Here is a 22,998-nt window from a genome sequence, read left to right as displayed (position 1 = left end):
TTGTTTAGCTGGTTTTCTCAAACTCCTGAAATGAACTTAGCATGCCTGATAGGTCTCCTCGTTTTGTGTCACCTCTTCTGTTTGTTTAAACACTGATTCGCTTCAATAGACTGGTCTGGACAAGAGATAGAAAAGAAGAAGAAAAACACGGGTGCGCACTCCATGTACATCACAGTCTCGGTGATTTACGGTAAGTGATGCAACTGTTATAACTGGTGCTTATTGCCGAGGAACCTCGTAAAACCAAATAATACTCTTGAAATACACAGAAAGATCGGCAGGCGGAGATTTCTTTACCTGCTTTGGTACCGTGATCTTCTTGTCAGTCGCGCCCGTTACGTGCAAAACTTGCCGACTATGTATACAAATACTCGGCATCGTCATTCGCACATTTTACAACTGTATTCGCATAGGCAGATCACTACAGTTAGTCCCCAGAACAATACCAAATATTAAATAATTTACCGCCTGACATACACATATCACAACATGTACTGGTAATATGTACTGGCATATATATGCCATTTGCAGTTCAAGTGAGTACTGACTAATCGCGCGTTTTTTTTTTTTTTTTTATTGCCTGCGTTAGCCACACGTTCCACTCACACTTATTCATTGAGTGCCATTATTTATACCCTGGTACCCTGACGAAAAGCCCACTTGTCGGAGCGTTGGCTCCAGCGACATCCTTGTTCACCCAGCGTGGTTGCTCAGTGGCTATGGTGTTGGGCTGCTGAGCAGGAGGTCGCGGGATCAAATCCCGGCCATGGCGGCCGCATTTCGATGGGGGTGCAAAGCGAAAACACCCGTGTGCTTAGACTTAGGTGCACGTTAAAGAACCCCAGGTGGTCGAAATTTCCGGAGTCCTGCACTACGGCGTGCCTCATAATCTAAAAGTGGTTTTGGCACGTAAAACCCCCATAATTACATTTTTTTTTTGACATCCTTGTTCGACCGCTGTTGCTGAAATCATGTGTTGCAGTAATGTCACGCTGTATATAGTTGCCGGTGAAGCAGCAGACAGTAGCAAAGCTGCGAGCCACAAGTCCAACGCTTTACCGGCTGGGCGAACTAGTGTCCAGAAAACAGCAAGCGACGCTCGAAGCACAACGACATCGCGGCGAGCACCTGCGCCAGCGGTTGTCGGAGTCTGATGATCTACGGGTACAGCGCGTTCGGCTGTTTATATACGCACGACTCATCGTACATTCCGGCGTAACCACTGGCTCTCGCGAGTACGTGCTAGAATGTGCGCCACTATTCGCCTGTCGCGTGCAGTGTGACCGCAGAAATGAATTGGCCCCCCGACAACATTCAATAAAATTCCGATACGTGAAGGCGCATCTCGAGCCGAGCGATAAGCTTGCGTAACAGTTGTTGGTGGCTGATAAACGCTCATGGGAAAACGCCGAACAAGTACGCGCGCCAGTATCATGCAAGCATATTGTATGGGGTTTTACTTATGCGCTAATTCAGTTTTTTTCATACATTGTTTCCCGCTAACTATTTGGGCCACGAAACAAATAAATAAATTCCTAAATAAATCAATAAAAATTAGATAAACAAGTACCACGGAACAGGCGTGTCGTCGTATCCACATTATCGAGCACCGAGCGTGTACATCTTGTCAGAATTTGCAAAGTAACTTTCGAGCGTGAATAGAATCAGCGCAGGTTTTCGGAGTGTGCGAAACACACGCACACAATAAAAAAGAAAAAAAGGAAAAAGGAGTGAACCATACAGAAGGGTGTCCTGAAAAAAGGAAGACAAGTGAGGCACGCTCGGTTTGCCGGTATCCCTGAACGACGGCCGTGAGTAAGCTGTGCGACGCGGCGTGAAAAAGAAAAATCACGAACGTTAGTTTATCGGTTCGAAGTTGGGCGGCCCAGTTGTGAGTGCGAAGAGGCGGTTGGTCGCTTTCAATTCTAGCTCTGCGGCTAAAACAAGGCCGCCCGTCACACCCTGCGTATACGCTATATTCTGTGGTCCCTGCAGATAATTCGCTCCATTCGACATGAAATTGCAGGGAAGTTTTTAATGCGAAAGCATTATGTGCCCCATTACGCGAACACACGGCGTCGTGCGGCGTGACCGAGCTATGGTACCAAAAAAATGGCCGACGGCGCAAGGAGTAAAAACGCGTCAAAGAATGCTCGGATTGGCATCAAACTTCTGAGCGAGGTTCCTGTGGACGAAGTAAATTAATAGATTTGAGAAGAAAATTTGGTACATTTCAGCCCGGGTGCGAATCGAACCGGGCCTCGGGGGCGCGAGAAGAGCACGCTTCCCCGACGCCACCGTGGCTCCGCGGTACTGGCTGACTAAAGGTGTGGTCTAGTGCGCGCGTCATTGGGCACGTGACGACGCAGCCAATGGGGAGGAGGTGGCGCCACGTCATGGGTGTATAAAATGAGTGCATAAAAAATTATAGAATCTTTAAGATCTCTGGAGGTGAACGGCGAAAGCCGGCTCTTCCTCCTCTTATCATTTGCCTTTTTCTCTTTGCTTCTTCGTCTCTCTCTCTCTCTCTTTCTCTCTCTCTTGTTTGTTTGCTTTAGTCACTACTGCTCACTACTAAGCATTCTTAGTCATTTGTAATCAGTTGTATGGTTACAAGGTGTCGTTAGGCATATTGGTCATATCATAGTCATCAGTAGTCATTACAAGTCATTTCTGTCATTATTTGTCATTACTGGTCATTACTAAGCATCTTTCGTCATTTCTAATCAATTGTAGTCGTTACAATTCATCATTAGGCATATCGGTCATTTCGTAGTCGTCAGTAGTCATTACAAGTCATTAGTAGTAATTTTAGTCATTACTACTCACTACCAGACATTTCTAGTCATTTCCAATCAATTATGGTCATTACAAGCCGTCGTTAGACATACTGGTCATTTCGGAGTCATTAATAGTCATTACAAGTCATTAGTAGTGATTACTAGTCATTATTAACCTCTACTAATCTCTATTATAACATTATCATTCACTAACTGTCACCATCAATCATATTTCATTCTTTAATCTGTCTTTAATCTGTCTTCATATGGCGTGATGACGCTTCGGCGGGCACTCCGGCGGTCAGGTCTGCTGACACAAACTTCACCATGAGCCTAGAAAGGCTTTCGCCGTAAAACATATCACCAAAGGGACTATAATGTTTTCGCATTCCCACACGTAAGCAGTATTAGTTGTCACTGCCAAATTTTATTGTGGGCTCGTAGCAAATAAAAAAACAAAGAAAGACGGTGAAACGAAGGAAAAGGGAAACAATAATCATGTTTAGGTATGACAATAGACAATAAATATTATTAAAACATACGAATGTAAATTTAAAGTTTGCGTGAGCTCTCTGAATAGACCAATCTGCTTCGCATACAATGTATCGGGAACGCACCATCCCACACTTGAATTTAAGGGCTTTTGATTTTAAGTGTGTTGATTGAAACAAAGAACGAAGGGCATCATCCACCCGATGCGAAAGTGGCACGCTGCAAAGTGGCTGTAACTTCAATTTTTCTGTGCTTTCTTCCAATACACCTTACACAAATAATCTTGCTATATTGCAAAAGCGATCCTATCCGAAATGCAAGCAGCAACCATTGATTGATAGACTGACTGACTGACTGACTGACTGACTGACTGACTGACTGACTGACTGACTGACTGACTGACTGACTGACTGACTGACTGATTGATTGATTGATTGATTGATTGATTGATTCCCGGCATCCTGTATTCTGAGGCGCAAACTTGGCGTCCTGTTTTGTGCGTACCCGTTGCACTTGCGAGAAAGTCATATCAATGGCTGGATCTTTGGCACACCTCGATAACCGATCGCTTTCTGAATGCCTTCTTTTGGGTCCATGGCCAAAACACTCTGAGTTTTCGTCCATGAAGGACATTGTGGCATTTTCTGAAAGAAAGTGAACTGAATAAGCGACTATAGTAAGTGTTTATATCGCCCCCCCCCCCCCCTCCTTTTTTTTTTTGTATTCATGCACATTTACTTTTTCTCTTTATCATAATCATCTCCGCTTTGGCAGCACGTTCTTTCTTCTTTTCATAACCGCTCTTCTCTCTCCACCCCATTATCCCAATGCTTAGTAGCTGGCTAAAACATAGTAGTTGAGGCCGTACTCCCAGTTTTTCTTTTATAACTACTTCAGTCACAGATTACGAAGGACTACCGATATGATGTACCAAATTTGTTTCAAAGCGCTGCGGTCGGACTACGCCGAAGTAAAGTCAAGAGAACGTATTATGATGCTTTTTACAGATCTTCTAGTCATTACGTATACTTACAGAGTAAATAAATATCAATTTAGTGCACAATCATTCATGTACAGCTTTTTTAATAAAAAGAGTTAACTGACAGGTTCAAATCACATGAGCAAGTTAGTCATTGGGTGCAAGCATTAGAAGAAAGTGAAAAAAAAAGCTATTCATTCCCAATCGCTAGTGGAAAGGCGCACGTCAAACACGCCAACAAACAAGGTACAGTGCCTTCAACAAAGCGGTCACACGTAGCAGTGATCACCGCAGTGAACTGAAACGAAGCCACATTGAGTACACGGGGGTGCAATTTACCCTACAGAAAACGGCAAGGAGGCCGCCACTGGACAGAAGTGGTAAAAAGAAAGCGTTCGCGTACGCAAGTGTGCACCGTGACTGAATGGGTTACAATCTATCTATCTATCTATCTATCTATCTATCTATCTATCTATCTATCTATCTATCTATCTATCTATCTATCTATCTATCTATCTATCTATCTATCTATCTATCTATCTATCTATCTATCTATCTATCTATCTATCTATCTATCTATCTATCTATCTATCTATCTATCTATCTATCTATCTATCTATCTATCTATCTATCTATCTATCTATCTATCTATCTATCTATCTATCTGGGTTCTACAATATGGAGACGGTGCCCGCCGAAGAGAACTGATAGGTTCCCCTTCGTCCGGCAATGAGGCCGGGACAGCAGCGCTCGAAGGCCGACAAGAGTTGGCGTTTTGGATTGGATATGAAGTGCACGCGCTCATGCTTCGCTGACTCAAGGACGGTCGATCACGCAAATGTGTTCGCACGCGAGCTGGAATAACACGTCGCGGGTTGCTCCCGAGCCGCATCTGTGACCCGCGAGGTCGTCAAGGAAACGACGGCAGCTTTGAAATCATCCTCTGTCTCTCTCTCTCTCTCATGCTACTACCCCTGAATTCGGCAACATTCCAGTTTAAAGGGAAATGGAAATTCACACAAGCACGCGAAGCGATATGGTTCTGCATTCTAAATAGGCCGTGTACTGAAACACGCACGCGCACGCGCCCTCGCACACACGTGTAGACAGTATAAAGATTATATTTATAGGCATCATGCTGCTGCCTTCCAGCAACGTGATTCCTATCACTTCCCTTGTTGTTTAAGGCCTACGGGCCATTCCTTTCCTACGCAACGAAGAGTTATCATTCTATGCATACTATGTTGGTCTGAGCCCACCGTATGATCTATGGTCTAACTCCGACTCGTAATCTATGGCGCACTCCCTCGATCGGAATGGGCCAATCCCCACTGGCGTTTCAGAAGAGCGCATGATGCAAGCACGCATAAGATGTGGCGCGCGAGCGGCTTCTCCCCGCAGGGAATGCACATCGCAAGCAATTCAGTTACGTACCGCGTGCCTTAAGTATGGGGCGAAGGTGCCGTTACGGCGTCAACAAGCTGCACAACCGACGGCCCAAGCGTACAACCTCAGAAAGCCAAGCAAGCGCGAACTCTTGTTACTGAAAGCATTAGCCCTCGGCAACGACAGAGGCTGCGAATCATCTTTAAACGCGCAAAACGAAGAAGCCAAGGACAACGGCGGACAAGCAAGATGTTTTCGTGTCCACGGTACGTACGATCGTGCGACGGTACCAGTCTGATTCGATGGCGTATACTTTACGAATAAAATGTACGAACGGAAGTAAACCGAGGAAAGATAATTTTGCGATGGCGCTCTCAAAGACGTTCCTGTATCTGTGTCGGCCTGATTTATTTATTTATTTATTTATTTATTTATTTTGGATGGCCAGTGTTGACAGTAAGGAGTACAGTATGTCGCAGGCTTCTGCACAGCTCTAGATTTTTGTATGAATGGCGGATGATGGTAGGTGACCTATAATCCGGGTTCCCATGGCCTGACTGCTCTGCAAGCGAGACATGGCGATGTGGATAGCACGCGAGCTAAGGCGTACGCTTTACTTAGACGCGAAATGTGTATATATAGCTGTAAATATACTTCTGAAGCGAAAGCTTTACTAACCACGTCGAGCGGATTTTCGCCATCGCCAGCAATTTGACCTTCATTTGACCGCAGCTGTACCGTACCCTTGGTAACACATCACGTGACTCACTTCGCCGCCGCCGCCGGCTTGGCGCATGCGCTCTCCGCAGCTTGGTCGCCGCCTGACCACGTGACTCGCCGCGCGCCTGGCTAAGAGGAGCGCCGCGCTCGTCTGATCAGTGCGAGCTTCGCCATGAATGAGAGCGAGGACGTCTTTGAGCATTGCGCGGGAGCGGGAGGCTTTGAGCCATCGTCGCCAAGTGGCGTCTGACCACCCCGCGGATATCGCCTCGCAAGCTGCTTCACTGGAGAGGGTCCGGAATACAACAGGCGTCGCACCGTCGAGGTCAATGTAGCGACCGCGTTCGCGCCCTGTCGCTTTGTGTTTCGGTGGATGGATGGATACAACTTTCTTGTACGTCTGACAAAGTTTAACGCGACCCGGGCTCAGGTCTCCCACGGGGGAAAGTCAAGGCCCTGCCTCAACGCCGCCTCATGGGCTTGCTGGACTGCCCACCTCTGGATTCCGAGGTCTGAGCTGCGCAGAGCGGCGGCCCACCTCGACGACAAGGTCTCCGGAGTAACTGCCATCCCTCCTATAACTGCATTGCACTCCCACAACATGTGTTTGAGTGTTGCTGGTCCTTCCTGGCACAATTTGCACGTGTCGTCCTGATGCTTATCTGGCAAGATACGTTTCAGACGGAATGGATTAGGGAACGTGTTCGTCTGGAGTTGTCTCCAGGCGACGGCCTGCCTGCTGTTCAATTTGGGACTCGGCGGTGGGTATATACTCCTGGCGTTTAAATATGCACTGGTTATGCCGTTGTATCTGGTGAGCCTGTCCCGTTCTGCACGAGAAGCGTTCGCTATCGTGCGAGAGGCGTTGCCCTGTTCGGCGCGGCGGGTCATGTCTCGCGCCGTCCGGTGCGCCGTCTCTTCGGGAGCGCGTCGCCTTCCGTGCTGACGTGCGCGGAGAACCATATGATCCTCGAGCTCGCGGTTTTGGATCTGCCCGATTTGGCCAGAATGGACAGGGCTTCCTTGGAAATTCGACCTTTGGCGTAATTTTTTACTGCCGTTTGGGAGTCACTTAGTACGACTTCGTATTCCTGTTCTGTGAGGGCCAGCGCAATCGCTACTTCCTCCGCTATTTCCGAGTGTTTGGTGTATACACTGTATGTGGTTCTGATTTTAGACTCTGCGTCTATGACTACGGCGGTGTATTTTTGGCCGTTCGGATATTCGGCTGCGTCGACGAAGTGCGCATTTCGCTCCCTGCCGAATGAACGGAGCAGAGCCTCGGCTCTTGCCTTTCTTCTACCTCGGTTGTAATCGGGGTGCACGTTCCTTAGGATGGTTGCCACCGTAATGGTGTCTCTGATTTTGTTGGGGATTTGCCTTTTCTGGCCGTGCTAGTTGTGGTACGTTATGCCGAGCGTGATCATAATGTACCTTCCCGTCGTGGTGGTCGACAGGCGTTCGAGCTGCGAGATGCGTTGTGCTTCGACGCTGCGCATGTTTGCGGCGTCTCTTTGCATGTCTAGCACTTGCGCTTTCCCTGTGGCCCAACAGGCGTCGCACCGCCGAACAATGCGTCTCTACCCAAGCCTAATCACAGTCACGTCTAGCCATCGACCTAGGCACAGCCGTCATACCTGGCTTAACGGTGGTTGTATACCTAAGTATAACAATTACAGCTAAATGAAAGGTTAACCAAGTTAAACCAAAACAGGCTAAACCAAGCTTTCGCTTTGCACATTCAGGGTTAGCTGAGCTAAGCCGCAGCCAACTTTTTCTATCCTATCTCCCTGTTCGTTGCTCTTCTTCCCCATATGTCGGACTTTGAGGAATGCGATAAACCGGTTGTTTCAGTGAGCACTTTCATTTTTTTTTAATTGCCTGTGGCAGAAAGCATAATTCTAGCCCACATGCTGGTCTGCTCGAAGAGGCGGACATTACTTGCGCAAAAAACTGAAACGCATAATTGATTAAGTAAGAAACATACACTAATCGAGTTTTTAACTAACTATATTATGGCACATATTGCAATTTACAAATCCTAGCCGGGTAGTTCTCGAGGCGTATCCATTTGGAACGAATTCACAGGTTGACCCCAGTTTCAAGATATTATTTCCCGAACTTTGCGGAGAGAGAGGGAGAGAAATAAAAGAGATGAGAAAGGCAGGGAGGTTAACCGGAAGATAGATATCCAGTTTGTTACCCTGCACTACGGAATGGGTAAGGGGAAACAGAAAGATCTTTAAAAAAATTCACACACATGAAAAGAGTGGGAGAGGGGAAAGAAAAAAATTGAAACACACACAAAGGAGCGCAGGAGTGTCACAGTCGTTCAAGGAGGTCGATTGACCGCAGAAATTTCCGTAGCAGGTTCACCGCCTTCTGGTATGAAAGTCGCATCAGCCACCACTTTGCGAAGACATGCATTGGCGTTCCAGTTACCTTTGTCCTTCGATGCATAAAACGCCATTTTGTTAAGACCGTAAGCGGAACGACAGTGCATGTCTGCTGAAGGTTTGACGGCACATATCTCGTAAATGGTGTCATCCAAACAATTCTTATCAAGGGGACACGCCTTGTAGTTTCAGCCCCTACTATTTGTAAATTGCAATATGAGCCGTAAGGACATTATTTAAAATCGTAATTAGCGAATTATTGTTAATTGGTCAATTATGCATTTAAGTTTTTTGGGGCAAGTAATGTACGCTTATTAGAGTAGACCAGCTTATGGACTAGAGTTGTGGTAACTGCCATAGGCATTATATAGAAATGTTTGAAAGTGTTCGCTGAAACACCCTGTATATTACCCCCCTCCCGTCCCGCTTTCCTCCTCATCTTACATTTTCAAATTGCAAAGTTGACTGGCACGTGTTTGGCTGCGAACTGTGAAATAGCTAGAATGTTTCACTTCGCCGGTCATCATCCTTGACTCATTTAACAATTCAGGGTTGTGAAGAAGCCGGCGATATATGGTGCTTATTGACAACATTTCTTACTCGTGTTATTCATAAAGAGCAGGTGTGCTAACACGTAGGACACAAACAGGAACTGAAGAAAACGAAGCTGTAATGTGAAAACCATATGGGTTTTCTTTGTAGCTCCCATAGTTAGCTCAGGTGGTAGAGCGTTTGACCCGGAAAGACGTTGATCCCGGGTTCGATTCCGCCTGGACAGGACAGATTTCTTCTTCAAATGCGAAACTTGTTCTCTGAGAAACCCGTACGGGTTTCTTTTGTATGGCTTCGTGTTGTTTCTATGCATTTTGTGCAGTCAACTTTTTTTGTTCTAAGCATAAGAACAAGTTTGTTGATTGCAAGGCATTTGTGATTTATCGTATTCCGCTCTCTCCTGTGGGAGACAATACGTAGGCCAAACCGGTAGGTGCTTAAATGAGCGGTTGAGAGAGCACAATAAAAAAAAAAAAAAAAAAAAACAACCTGCCACCTGATGAGTTTTTCACACCCCCCCATACACAAGCATGTCCTTGCCGACCTTTGCTTGATAAAACCGTCATTGTTGGTCTATATAAAGAAGAGATCACCCGATTAGTTGTTGAGGCAGAGCATATCGGCCCACTTGGAGATCTCTACATTAGCAGACCGTCAATGGCGTTGTCTCCTAGGGAGCTAGATTTCCTGTGTCAGAGGCGACACATTATTTCGGCAGGCTATTGCGGGTCAGAGATGTGGTTCGGATAGAGTGACTTTCATCGCGCATGTTTCTTGGTGCTTCCACGTGATTTGTGTCTGCTGTGGCGCACGTGATATATAAGCGGTCTGGTTTTGAGAACAAACGTTGTTGTTGCTAGTAGCGCTGTGTACTATCTCTTTCTACATGTGCCTTCTTGTGTCCGTGTCACGTTTCGCACTGCATCAAAGGTGTTCCATTTAAATATTCCGGAGGAGACTGGAAAGGAGTGGGGAAAATGTGCGAGCAAATGGCGCCACGATATTTATAAGTGAGACGATGGCGAAAAACTCGGGCTTTTCTCGCACCACGAACTAAACCTACCAAAGCTAAATCCTTCCGATAAGGCCACCGATTTCCGGAAGGTACGTGAAAAAGTGAATCCGAGACCCGCCGCCGTTTCGAAGGGCAGGGCATTGGACGTAACGTTAGCGGGAGCGTGAGAAATCGTGTCCGTCTGGCGCTCAAGACCGAATCTCTCGCCGAGTTAAGCGAGGCCTTCGAGTAACAAGTGCTCCACCGTTTTTAGACTACACCAACATACGGGCGGGCGTTGTATCATCTTTGTAACGACTAGTCTCGCAGCTGGTGCGGGCGATTTCTGTTCTAACCGCGCGCCTATCTTTTCGCCTCAACTCCGACTGATCAACTCCGCGTGAGGTGCGGCGGCCGCACCCTGCGTACACGACCATCCGCCGCCTTCGGCGCAGCGGGAGGCCGTTGGTTAAGTCGCTTCTTCCACGCCTACGTCGCGTGCCGACGAACGGAAGGCAGGGAGGCTCGCGCACCACCACCTGGTTCGGCATTCCAGTACCGCACCTATAGACTGAGCATAGTACCGCGTTCACCCGGTCCCAATGCTCATCCCGCTGCTGAAGTCAAGGAGAAGGAGCGGACGCAGCGTTAGATCAGCGCTTGTGATAAGTAGCGGTCCTGCGCAGTCGTGCATTAGTTGATGTACTTAACGATCTGGAAATGCGGACGCAGCTTGAACTGAACTGCGCGTTTGGTCCTACCGTCTACTTTGTCTACTTGAAGGACCGTCGAGCCAGTGGATTAGAACTACAAACAGAACTGTAAAGGGACAAGTGCATCATTAGTTTAGTGGCACGGACGCACGCAAGGTGAATTGTCCGTTCTGGCGCTGTTATGCTTATTAGTTTCATCGCCTTCGTTCCCCCTTTCAGTTATTTATTTATTTTATTGGTATGTATTTCTGTATCTTTTGCTGTATAATCCAGCGAAACAGAGTAGCCGAGGCACTCTCTATCTCAATCTCTCCATAGCGCCTAATAACGGAAGACAAGATCCTTGGAAATCGGCCTACGCGATCATCAGTGCGAGCCGCTATGAAGGCACTGCTGCTTTGTTTAAAAGACACCGGACTTTGTGACAAATTGTGACTGCACACTGTGTGACGTAGGGTGGCACGGTGCCACTGTGTAACACTAGGAACGCGTTCGCAGACTGCGTGACAGTGCCCAAAGAAACAGTTCTGTATTGCATGTATGCGTGTTATTTTTTAACTTCTCTCTCTCTCTCTCTCCACAGCAAACCATGTATACATAATAGAACAGAACAGGAAACCATTTTCCGCTCACGACATCGTATCAAGTCCAATTGACCATGGCTACCACGGTGGCGTTTACGGAGAGTCAATTCGTCGGTCTTTCCGAGCTGCCTACTTGGCTTCTTGAGAGCTGAGAGCTTGGTCAACGAAGAGCAAAATTAAAAGCGAAAAAGGAAAGAAGAATACATCTCTTTTCTATTATATTTTATTCCCCTTACCCCCTTTCCCTAGCACAGCATAGCCAGCCGGTCTGAGAACTGGCTAACATCTCTGTCTTTCCATCTATTTATCCTCCTCCTCCCTCTGGTCAATGAAAGTTTGTCTACTGCATAGAGAAAAGGTAGACCGTCTTCGTATATATATTTATATACATACTGTGCGATAAATCCACTCATCGCATATGACACGCTTCTTTGCACGTGCTAACGTCACCATTTTTGCTACTTCGTTCAGCATTGCGGCCCCTTATCCCCTTGATGTAAAACAAGCACAGCACGAATCAGCTCAAACACCAATCCATATATACGCCACTGTGGCCGCGTCCTACCGCTCGTAGCGGCCCGCGCGCACGCGATTGCAATAAAGGTTCTTAAAGATCGTCGCAATCGACCCCGCGCGGGTCAGCTACTGGCGAGTCTTTCGATTGACCGAAGTTGTTGTCCGCTGTGTTTTATCCTTGAACGGGACGAGAGGAAGACAGACACGCAACAAACACTTTAGCTGTTGTCTATATCTGGTATACGTGTATTAAACGCCTGTTAAATCTACAAGTAAGCGCTCAACTAGCCAAGCAGCACGTTCTATTGCAATGAGAACAGCCTAGTGGGTGTAGACGTTTGTCATCCCTGATGTACACCGTGCAGGAGGTGCTAAGCATGAACAACGACCTTGCGGCCATTTGAGATTTCCAATGCACGGCGGCTGAATTGGTCAGCGAGGCCTGTGAGCGGCAGGAAAGTTGTCGCATCCAGGCGGGAGTGCTCCGTGTGCTATAGGTACCAAAGCACAACAATGCCGCGTAAGTTTAGTTTTCTCTTTACTCACAATGTCCGCGCGCCGTTCCTGTATACCTCGTTCTCGTTCGGCACAACAAATGTACCCTTTACAACGAAGCAAACGCGGTAAGGCTCGTCAGCGGAGTCTGCCTAATTACCGCGTTGATAAACACATCATGTTTATCGCAGACGCGCGCCCTTGGCCTCCATTGCGAAAGTCACAGAGGAAACATGAAGTAAAGCTGCCGTTAGGTTCCTCCTCCTTTTCTTTTTCTACGTATAGTAAAAGTCGATAAGTCGCATATAGAAGCAGCTATGTTATTAATACTCTGCGAGTATCTGCGCATAAATTTCCCCAGAGCACTTGACCCGATAACTATGCTGGCGCAGCGACCCTGCTGGCCTTGTAAGCGCGGCCGAGAGTCGCTCAGCGTCTTTTCGCTGGCAACTTCGCCGCGCCATACGCGTGGCCTCGCTATAGTTCCGTGCAACGTCTGCCGCGACCGAACCCGGACGCGCGGTAGGCCCAAAATAGACAAGAGACGACGAGCTTCGCACGCCACTTCGCATTTAGGCTTTACACGGACATCGTTTGCATTCATCGTGTTCTTTTTTTCTCTCCCTCTCTCGTCTCAAGGACGCTCACTCTATACAGATGCACCAGTCATAGCGTTCGCACTGCCACAGCGGCACATCTGACGCCGTCTCGTCGCTGGACCCGTGCAGAGTCACGCCCTGCGTGACGAGCAGACAGGCCCTACTGACACACTCGTGGCTTCGGCCGCGCTGCACGTAATTCGGCGAGACGAGAGCTGGCGGCGGGAATCGTTCGTCTTCACGGCGCAGGTAATAAAGCGTGCACTACACTACGCGCGCCGTCGCGTTTGCTTCCGCCGGGTCAGTGTCCCGCGCGCCGTAAGCGCGGCGGCGGCTGCTGCTGCTGCTCACGATCAGACAGCAATAATGCACGCGATGCGTTGCCAGCATGGGAGCTGACGTCGGCATTTTTGTTACGTTGCAAGAAGGCGGAATGGGGAGAGCAGGTAGCACACCGGCAAAAGAAGCGTCCAACAGCAAAATCAAAGGCAGAATGAATAGATAGATAGATAGATAGATAGATAGATAGATAGATAGATAGATAGATAGATAGATAGATAGATAGATAGATAGATAGATAGATAGATAGATAGATAGATAGATAGATAGATAGAAAGAAAGAAAGATGGATGGAAGAAAAGACGGAAGAAAATGCAGACAGAAACACACGCCAGTCATGCTACAGTGGCCTGGTGACGTGCATGTTTGTAGTCGCTAAAATAAAAATTCTGAGCACTTCCTTTCGGTCGCTGTTTAACCACCAGAGCTATGCGCATGCAATAAATAACCCATGATAAATCACAGGGTATTCTCTTATGTAATTTCGACCGCATAAATAAATTGGCACTTCTGAGCTTGCGCATCGCTATAAATCTGTGTGGATCTTGTGCAGTGACACCCACCACTATAGTGATTGTCACTATTTCACATACCTATATTAAATAGTATTTTATTATGATCTAAAAACTATGTGGTGGTCGAAATCAGAGGGTAAATGAGGATAGTCATTGCCACGCAGCGAATTTCAGATGACAATATTAGGTCACTATTGAGAGCTGGTCTCTGTAATGACACACGTATATGTTCAGGCACCGTATTTCCCTCCAACATCTTTAGTATGAAAAACAGTGGGCATAGGTTTATACACTCGAGGTTCCACTGCATGATACCGTGCTCTAAAGTGTGAGAAGCTGACTTTTCTGGGACGTTCATTCATTCATTCATTCATTCGTTCATTTATCATTATACAAGAATGCTGTGAAAGTGAACGACCGGCCCTTTTCAAAGATATGCCAAGGTTAAGGAACCGCATTGCGTTGAATTTCTCCTTCGCCGCTACGTATATCGAGCTAATAAAACGAACGAAATTGAAAGACACGCCTACGCCGCGAGCGATAATGACCCTCAATGTTGTGGCCATGCATCTCGACACGACCCCCCCCCCCCCCCCCTTGCTCCCTCTCGATGAACCCTGCTTTCCGTTCCGAGTGCGATGCAGTTTTCGCAGCGGTGTCTCGCTATTGCGAAAGAGGCAAATGTGTGGGTAAGCGGTGCACCGCAACTTTTCTACCGTCATACATGGCGTAATCAGGCAATCTTATCAGGCCAGTTGGTATGAATCCATGTGGTGGCAGGCAGCACCGAGTTGACGGGAAAACGGCAAGTAAACAGGAAACGCAAGCGCTTACTTCTGCGGAGTTTAATGCAAAGAGGGCTTATTGTTATTACCGTTTCTTTTTTCCATTTGGTTTTCAGGAAGTGATTTGGTTAGAATTGTTGGGTTCGTACCTTATTCGTCAGTACAGCGAATACACATACAGTCGATTAGTATGGACATGTTCTTGGGTACCGTGGTGAAAAGAAAAAGATAAAATTTCTGCTAGTGGATCTGGGGCTGCACTCTGAATCGACCATTTTCGAGCATACTTTCGATCTTGCACGACGTTAGTGCGACGCGTCATTGGAGCGACGGGCGTTCTGCAAGCTGCAGCTTAGCCAGTCAACATGAGAGAGACGTGACAAAAAGTGACGACGATCCAAATATATATATATATATATATATATATATATATATATATATATATATATATATATATATATATATATATATATATATATATATATATAAAGTGTATGCAGTGTGTTTGTTTCAGTCTAAGCGGTTGCGAGCGCTCTTCCTTATTATTAAATTTTTTTATTGATATTTATATTTCTCTCTCGTGTAACTCTTTCTTTCTTTTTTTGAGCTGCGTCAAGATACTTCCGAACTTCCCATATATAATACTGCAGGTTAATAAACAAGCATACAAACAAAAAAACTGCTCATCCCCAGTGACGGCGGCGAGCAAAGCTTTGCTTTTTTTTTTCCGCCTTATTCGCAAATTATCTCAAGTAAACCCCACAACAGCAACAACAACATAGCGAGGAAGAAGCTGAGGGTGAGGAAGTTGCCCGACGAAGGCGTGACGGAAAGGACCGAACGACTTGGCGAACCTATACTCCGTTCCATGCATAGCAAGCAGTCAACGCTGTCGAAGCTACGCAAGAAGTTCGGTCAAGAAAATTTATCGCTCCGCCCTCTATGCTTCGCTGGGCGTTCCGTCCATGTTTCACTGCGCACCAAGAGCGTTCGCTGGCGCGAGCAAGCACGTCAGGCTCCTGGCGACGGGTTGCAAATAAAAAAACCCGCAAAGAACAAAAAAATATATATATAAAATGATCTAAAACAGCGCATCAGCAGCCGTATGCAACAGCGTTTTAAGGATTAAAACTTGTTTCATTCAATACCGAGCCTATATAAAGAAAAACGTCGAACTATATCCAACAGCGGACGAAGCCAGTGCAAGAAGTCTCTCTAGCCTCCACAGCGTTGACTGCTACGTATGGAACGGAGCATAGCTTCGATCTTCCAGCGGCTGTCGCAGCAAAAAGAATGAAAACGCGCAGTACGCCGAGCGATTAACCGGCCTTCGTTAAAAGGGTTACACGAACGAAAACAACGACGACTAGTGTGAAAACGAAAGGAGGGACCTCGGCGCGTAAACCCCGCCACAACGGCGTCAAACGCAGCGCGCGAAAAAAATAAAAAAAGCGCGGGAGAAACGGCGTCGCTCTGCCCTTGAGCTTGGTCGGTCTCTGCTTTCCTCGCCGAGTGGCTGAACGGGACACGGCGCGTGCTGACGATCCGCTCAGCACGCGATCGCGCATATAAGCGTGGGCACGCCCGAGGCGCCCGGACGGATTGCGCGTGCGTGCAACTTAACGCCTTTTGTGATACCGTAGAAGGGACGAAACAGCGCGCTTCGAATCGCCCTGACGCCCACTATTTCTTTTGTTTCCTTTTACCTGTCTTTTCTTTTTTCTTACCCCTCTTCCCGTTTTATTTTCCTTCGTTTTCTTTTCCATTTGCCTTTCTTTCCTTCTTTTTTTCTATCTTTTTCTTTTCTCTTTTTTCTCTCTCCGCGTAACGCGATATAGCTGCGAGAGGCTCGTATACACAGCCCGCACGGACGTCGCCTGATGCGCGCTTCTTTCTCTCTCGTGCGGATAAGTCGCGGTTACAGTCGCTTGCAGGCCGGCAGCGTAAAAGCGTGGCAAGCGCCGCCGGAGTGTGTTCACGAAAAAAAAATAATAATAATAAATACATCAAATAAAAAGAAAACGCGGGTGAACTATTTCTGCTTCCCGCAAGGTGGGGAAGGGGTACGAGGCGTGCTTTTCATGGTTTAACTTTACCGTAATCTGCGAACGAAAACAAGGTCGACCCCCTGGCACTCTCCTTCCCCCCCCCCTCTCCATGATACACCTCACTAGCTTCTATTCCTGACGGTAACTTTGCTCTTTCTTTCTTTCGTATTTTCCATCGCTTTCCTCCTCCCTCCCTTTCTCGCTTCCCTTCCTTATCTCTTCTGAGCACTTCGACCACTGGTGAATTCTTGCATCAATTTTCTTTTTTTTTCTATTCCCGTCCCGCTTCGCGTTGGTCGGCGACGGTGAGACCACATTGCCCGACAAAGACGAAATCGCTGACTTTACAATAAGCGACATTTTCGAACGACATTTTCGCGACGTCTCCTTTTGCTACGGTGCGCGCAACCACGTCAGTGAATGGGGTCATACGAGATGCCGGGAACACCGCCGGCCGATTGGCAGCAGGTAGACGGGCGTCTATATTGCGAGTTTAGGGACTGACTCACGATACACTTGCCTCGGCGTCGTACTGTCACAGCACGCAAAGACCCCCCCTGGGACTTCCGTTATCTTTCATCCTTTCCTTTTCTTTCGTTTTCTTCATTTCTGTTTTTGTTTCCTCCTCGACCGCAAGGTTGAGCTGCTCAAGTTTACAGCCTTTCGCCTTCAGCCCCCAGCAGGAAGGAGTCGCAAGCTTTATTGGTGGTTTGCTCACTCGGTTGTCGTTCTTTTTGGTTTTACTTATTATGCTAACAATGCAGGGGAAAAAAAAAGGAAGATCGGGCTTTTTACAGCCGCTTACTTAAGTACGCTAGCCACGCCAGCACTTTGTTTTCTTTTTTCTTGCTTGCTTGTTTGTTACTTTGTTGCAGTGTCTGTATCTCTCTATTTTTCGTAACATCGAGCAGAACATTGTCTGGTAAGGACAATTTCGCTAATGTGTACTTCAGAGTACTGGTGTAACAGTTCCGTTCAGTATATGACAGTTTATGTACACACTGTCGACACCAAGCATTCGGAGAATAACCTAAATTTCTACGAAGACAACGCCCATTCTGCTAGACGCTACCAAGTAATCGCCAATCGCTACGAAAAGGTGCCGACAGTTTTCTTTGGCTTTCGTCGTCACACACTTCCCTCTAGCGACTTTGTATGTGAATATTCGAGAAGGAGCAAATTTAGAATTTACGAAGTAATTATAGCATTCTTCTCAAGAAGAGTTCAAGGCACGGCTATATTGCTGTTCTTCTTGTTTTTTCATCTGTTATTTGTACTTTTCTCAACAAAACCACATTGAGACATTTCATGCGAAAAAGTTTTCTGACTGTAGTTCGCAAATAGCGCCTTCCAGCACTATGCTGTTCATTTCTTTTAGAGCGAGCAGTACATGGTGTCTGCAGTGAATCGGCCACAGTTGATTATCGCTTCTGCAATAAAAAATAAACAGATGGGTTGTATGTATGTATGTATGTATGTATGTATGTATGTATGTATGTATGTATGTATGTATGTATGTATGTATGTGTGTGTGTATGTATGTATGTATGTATGTATGTATGTATGTATGTATGTATGCACGCACGTCAACTTGATATGCATCATCTGGAAAGTGGGACAAGCGCAGACATATAAACTTCAATGACCTAAACGCTGCAACTTCTGTTCTTACATTTCCGCCAAGCCGTCGAATGAAGCCGCATCTGAGATCTCCGTTGACGAACCTCCTTGTTATGTTGAAGCTGTTAAGCCGTTATCTAAGGCAATCCCGTGTTCTCTCCCCTTGACACGGGGTGCGTCGAAGCATCGGCCCCAGCTGCTCGCGTAGAGCGATAATGAGCAGTTTCGAATTTTTTATACAAACGCTAAGCGTAATTTACACAATTAAATAAAGATTAATAGCCATATTTTGATAGATTAACTGTAATTTTACCCACGCTTTGAAATATATCCGGCACGTCATATGCCGTCCTGGGCCGGCAGCTACGGCGTCCGACAGCTAAGAGCAAAGATCGCGGGATGGTGTGCCGTTCCGGTGGTCGCATTCCGATGGTGCCGAAATGCTTCACGCCCGTGCACATTCGGGTTCGCATTGAACGGCCCCCTGGTGAAGAAAATCGATCCTGAGCCCTTTACAATGCGGTGCCGCACTCCTTTCCTTTAGCGAAAGGGGGGAATGCGGAGGGCGAAGGAGGTTTTGAACGGCCAATAATTAGAAACGCTTTCTGTCGAACGTCATAATTTGCGGTCAAACGAGCGTAAACATTACCCTCGCATGCTCCGGTGCAGGCGTGACGTAGGCGAACGGTCAGTGAGCCACACGGTCCTCTATAATGATCCAGAAAGCTGGTGGCGGTCCGCAAGACGGCTGAAGAGAGTTGCCCAGGCTCCCTGAACGTGTCCATTAATCAAGGGGGGGAAGTTATTTCGGCCTACTACTCGCTTTTGACTGCATAATGAGGGCAAACTGAGGACCAACCTTGACACGGGATGCTTCGAAGCATCGGCTCCGGCTGCTCGCGTAGAGCGATAATGAGCACTTTCCAATTTTTTATACAAATGCTAAGCGTAATTCACGCAATTAAAAAAAAAATTAATAGCCGTATTTTGATAGATTAACTGTAATTTTGTCCATTCGCAGTCTTTTCTCTGGAAAGGTAACTGATACTGTTGTGCATGTGTGTTTTATGTAATTTTGTGACTTTTCTTTTTCGCGTAACTGTGAAATTTTAGCCGTTAAAGAATGGGCATAAAAAACGTCTGGATATATTTCACAAGTGTAAAGGCAACGATGAAAAAATATAGAAGACAGAACAAGCAAGGAATGCAGAAAGAATACCTGTTCGTTTTCTTTCTTCGTTTTCTTTGTTTGGTATCTATGTTTTGTAGCTATATATGCCCTCTCACCTCGTATACATACAAATAAACACATATATTAGTCCAACCGTTCCACTTACCCCCAAGAACTGCGAACTTTCGAACTAAAGCCCGCCCATCTTAATATGTCCAGCAGTAGGAAAAAAAAAAAGAAAATGTAATCACACCAATCATACTCCGGTCACCTCAATTTGCGGTATTAATCCTTTTCAGCCTGATGCATTTACTATGGAATAATTTTATGCCTAAGAAAATCGTAATTGTGGGGGTGGCGACGTTGCTACGGGCGGGGGTAATCCTGATGGAAATCCAAGTGCAAGGTATTTACTTCTGGATCAAAGGTTGCCGTTACAACACGAGTTCACTCAGAAGGCAATGCTTTGCCACAATATCACGTCCAAGGAAAATTTGCGGACATGTGTTGGTTCAGTTTTGTAAGCTCACAAGTTTCGCGGGACATTTCACAGTGGTCTTCGGGACGAGAAGATAGAAGCAAAAACAATGCCTGCCGAAATTCTACGAAGGTTTGAGAGTATAGCTCCTACGTTAGCGTGGCAAATATCATTGACACCATCAAGGAGTTACTCATCGTAATGCATCAGGTGACGACGGAAGTACGTCACCGATTAACTGGCCTTCCAGCACTGAGATACAAGGTTTCGAGCCTAGCTGCCACTTTCTTTTTTCTTTCTCAAATGATTGGCGGCAAAAGAATACTTCCACAGCATGCACTAAACTAAACTGTTCCCTCCTAATTACACTCAGGTGGCTAACAGCAATGCCAGTCTTTTATTTCAGTATATTTTCATAATGGGGGGGGGGGGGATTATTGCTACTACCATACGAAAGGCAGTAACTGTCGCCATTTCATGTGAATTACATCTCTCTGTTTTATTTTCATTTAAATAATTATAATAATACGGTCACTGTTATCGAATTTAGTAAATTACGCCGAGATTCACGAACGCTCTAGAAGCTGCGTTCACCGCAGTTTGGCGCCGCCGAATTGATTATCTCGCCCACGCAGCCGCGTACGCTAACATTTTACGCAACATATCGAGCCCGCAAGTTATCGCGATTTCTTGTACCAACGCAATCCATCTAATACGTCGGCGAGAGTTACCGTCCGAGCTTGAAGCAAACGTCCGAAACGGGGATCGCTAAACGGGACACACGCAGCCTGAGTAGCCGCAACGCCGAGAGCGGCGCCAACTCGGTTTAACGGCACTCAGCCTGCAGCCATTTGAACACGCCCACACCTAGAAATTTGCGAAAGTGCCTAAACTGCGCAAGATAAAAAAAAAAGTTGCGTGATAAAAGAAGAAAAGGTAATACATTATATCCGAAGGGTTCCATGGAGAAGAAGAAAACGTCGCTGGAACTTTTTTTGAGCTTACTCCCTTGCTATTGATCCCACATCGTACATTTGCTGTTTCACTAGGAAACGTGCGCGATATTATACCGAATTCGCTTTCCCACGCCCGTATTTTGACGGAACTAATAATTTTTTTTCCTTCTTTCCGTGTACTGTATTCGATTTGAATAACCTAGATGGACCTCGGGACGCAGTGTACGAAAAGATCGCGACAATTCCTGTTATTTTTTTTCATGCTACCAGCTTTGTTTGTTTGTTTGTTTACGATGCACATATATTTGTTATCTGCCCAGCTTGAAACAGTCTGGTCGGCAGCGTGCAAAAAATAAATAAATAAATTCGCGCTTTAGATTACGAAACGAGGACACGCTGCTCTTTATCGGTGTTGTGTCTTGCTAAGCTTCGATACATTTGACAGGTAGCCGAGTGTAAGCACGCCGAAAAAGCAATGTTCTGAAGGAAGCAAATTAAAATATACTTGGAATAAATTGCGCCGCGTTGCGCGAGATTGGCGTCCAGTTGTTTCCGCGACACGCCGAAGGTGATTTCCAGCGCGGCAAACGCACAGCCCGCGAACATTGCGGGAGGAGCACGTGTTCAACCACCGGCGAGTCGTCGGCGCGGCGGGCCAAATAAAACGAGAACGCGGTTACGCAGACTGTGCAAGCCCTTCCCCTCGCCCACTCGCTATCATACAGGCCACAGGACCACTCTTCGGTAGCGAGGCAGATGCGGTGCGGACACCTTTCGCGTACGAGCGACCGGGAAAATTGGAGAAGTGGCGGGAGAAGAGCGAGTCGAAAGGAGAACGCCCGGTAAGAAAGTTCTTTCTCCTTTTTTTTTTTCTTTCCGGAAGGAAACGGCGTCCCGGAAGAGAAATGAACGATGCGGAGACGGTGGACGCCGGGGGTGATAGCGAAAAACGCTCACCGGGTTCGGCGAAGGCGATGATCTCGGCCGTGCGTCCGTAGTAGTCGTCCTCCTGCCTCGCGTCCGGCGCCCCTTGGTCCTCGAGCGCGCGCGGTTCGGGCAGCAGGTGCACCCTGCGCAGTGCCTCCAGGGCCAGTTCGCGGGCCAGCGGCGGCGCGGACTCCCGGTGCTGGGGCGGCCGCTCGCGCAGGCTCAGCTTGGAGAGGATCTGGTGCCGCACGGCGTCCAGCTTCAGCTGCCGCTGGTCGTCCCCGTCCAGCGCGGCGGAGGAGGGCGGGGGCGCGCCGCCGGCGCCGCGGTCGTGGACGCCGACGCCTGCGGTGCAGCGTCCTCCGCAGCCGGCGAGCAGTAGCGCGGCGGCGAGGGCCGCCTGGAGAGCGCCACCGGCCATGCTCGAGCTCCGATGACGACTGGACCGACCGCCGGGTCCTGTGCCGAGGGCAGCACTTGTTGAAAGCACGACGCCGCGCGCCGCGCGCCGCCGCTGCCGCCACCCGTCGCTCCTGCGGCGAGTGAAGAAGGGGGGCGAGGGCGGCGTTGCTCTTCTCTGCTGCTGCTCCCCGTCCCGTCAGTCGGCCGGTGTCCGTGCGCTTACAGCCTTTACGTGCGCTGTGCTCGTAGCTCTCTCTTTCGGACGTGAGCGCTGCCGCCGGCGTCAGGCTCTCTCACGGCCGACCCCGGTGGCTCTGCACTGGCTAGCTGTTATGCGGCAGCAGTGTGTTATAGCATATCCTGCTCGCTGGGATGTCGTACTTACCAAATCGCGCGGGAGCTGAAGCTTCGCTTTCTCTCTTTCCGAGGGCCGAAAGTTCTCCCTGCAGTGAATCGGAGAATCTCTAGACAAATCCTGCCTTATGCGAATGTCCGTTATTGGTTGTGCAGAAATTAAAGAACCGAATAACGAACGTTTGGGAACTTGTATT

At 47.5% G+C, this 22,998-nt stretch overlaps 1 protein-coding gene across 1 annotated transcript; it reads right to left on the bottom strand.

Annotated features, from left to right (window-relative positions):
* Nucleotides 1-21,983: 21,983 nt before the first annotated feature.
* Nucleotides 21,984-22,466, bottom strand: LOC129387522 (uncharacterized; the record flags this gene model as incomplete). Its single annotated transcript, XM_055076501.2, has 1 exon — nt 21,984-22,466. A coding segment is annotated over exon 1 (483 nt), but the record flags the coding sequence as incomplete, so codon positions are not given.
* Nucleotides 22,467-22,998: the final 532 nt, after the last annotated feature.

Source organism: Dermacentor andersoni, chromosome 2, assembly GCF_023375885.2.
Source record: "Dermacentor andersoni chromosome 2, qqDerAnde1_hic_scaffold, whole genome shotgun sequence".
Classification (NCBI taxonomy): Eukaryota; Metazoa; Arthropoda; class Arachnida; order Ixodida; family Ixodidae; genus Dermacentor; species Dermacentor andersoni.
The sequence above is the reverse complement of the archived record's forward strand: the minus strand, read 5'-3'. Positions and strand labels throughout refer to the sequence as shown.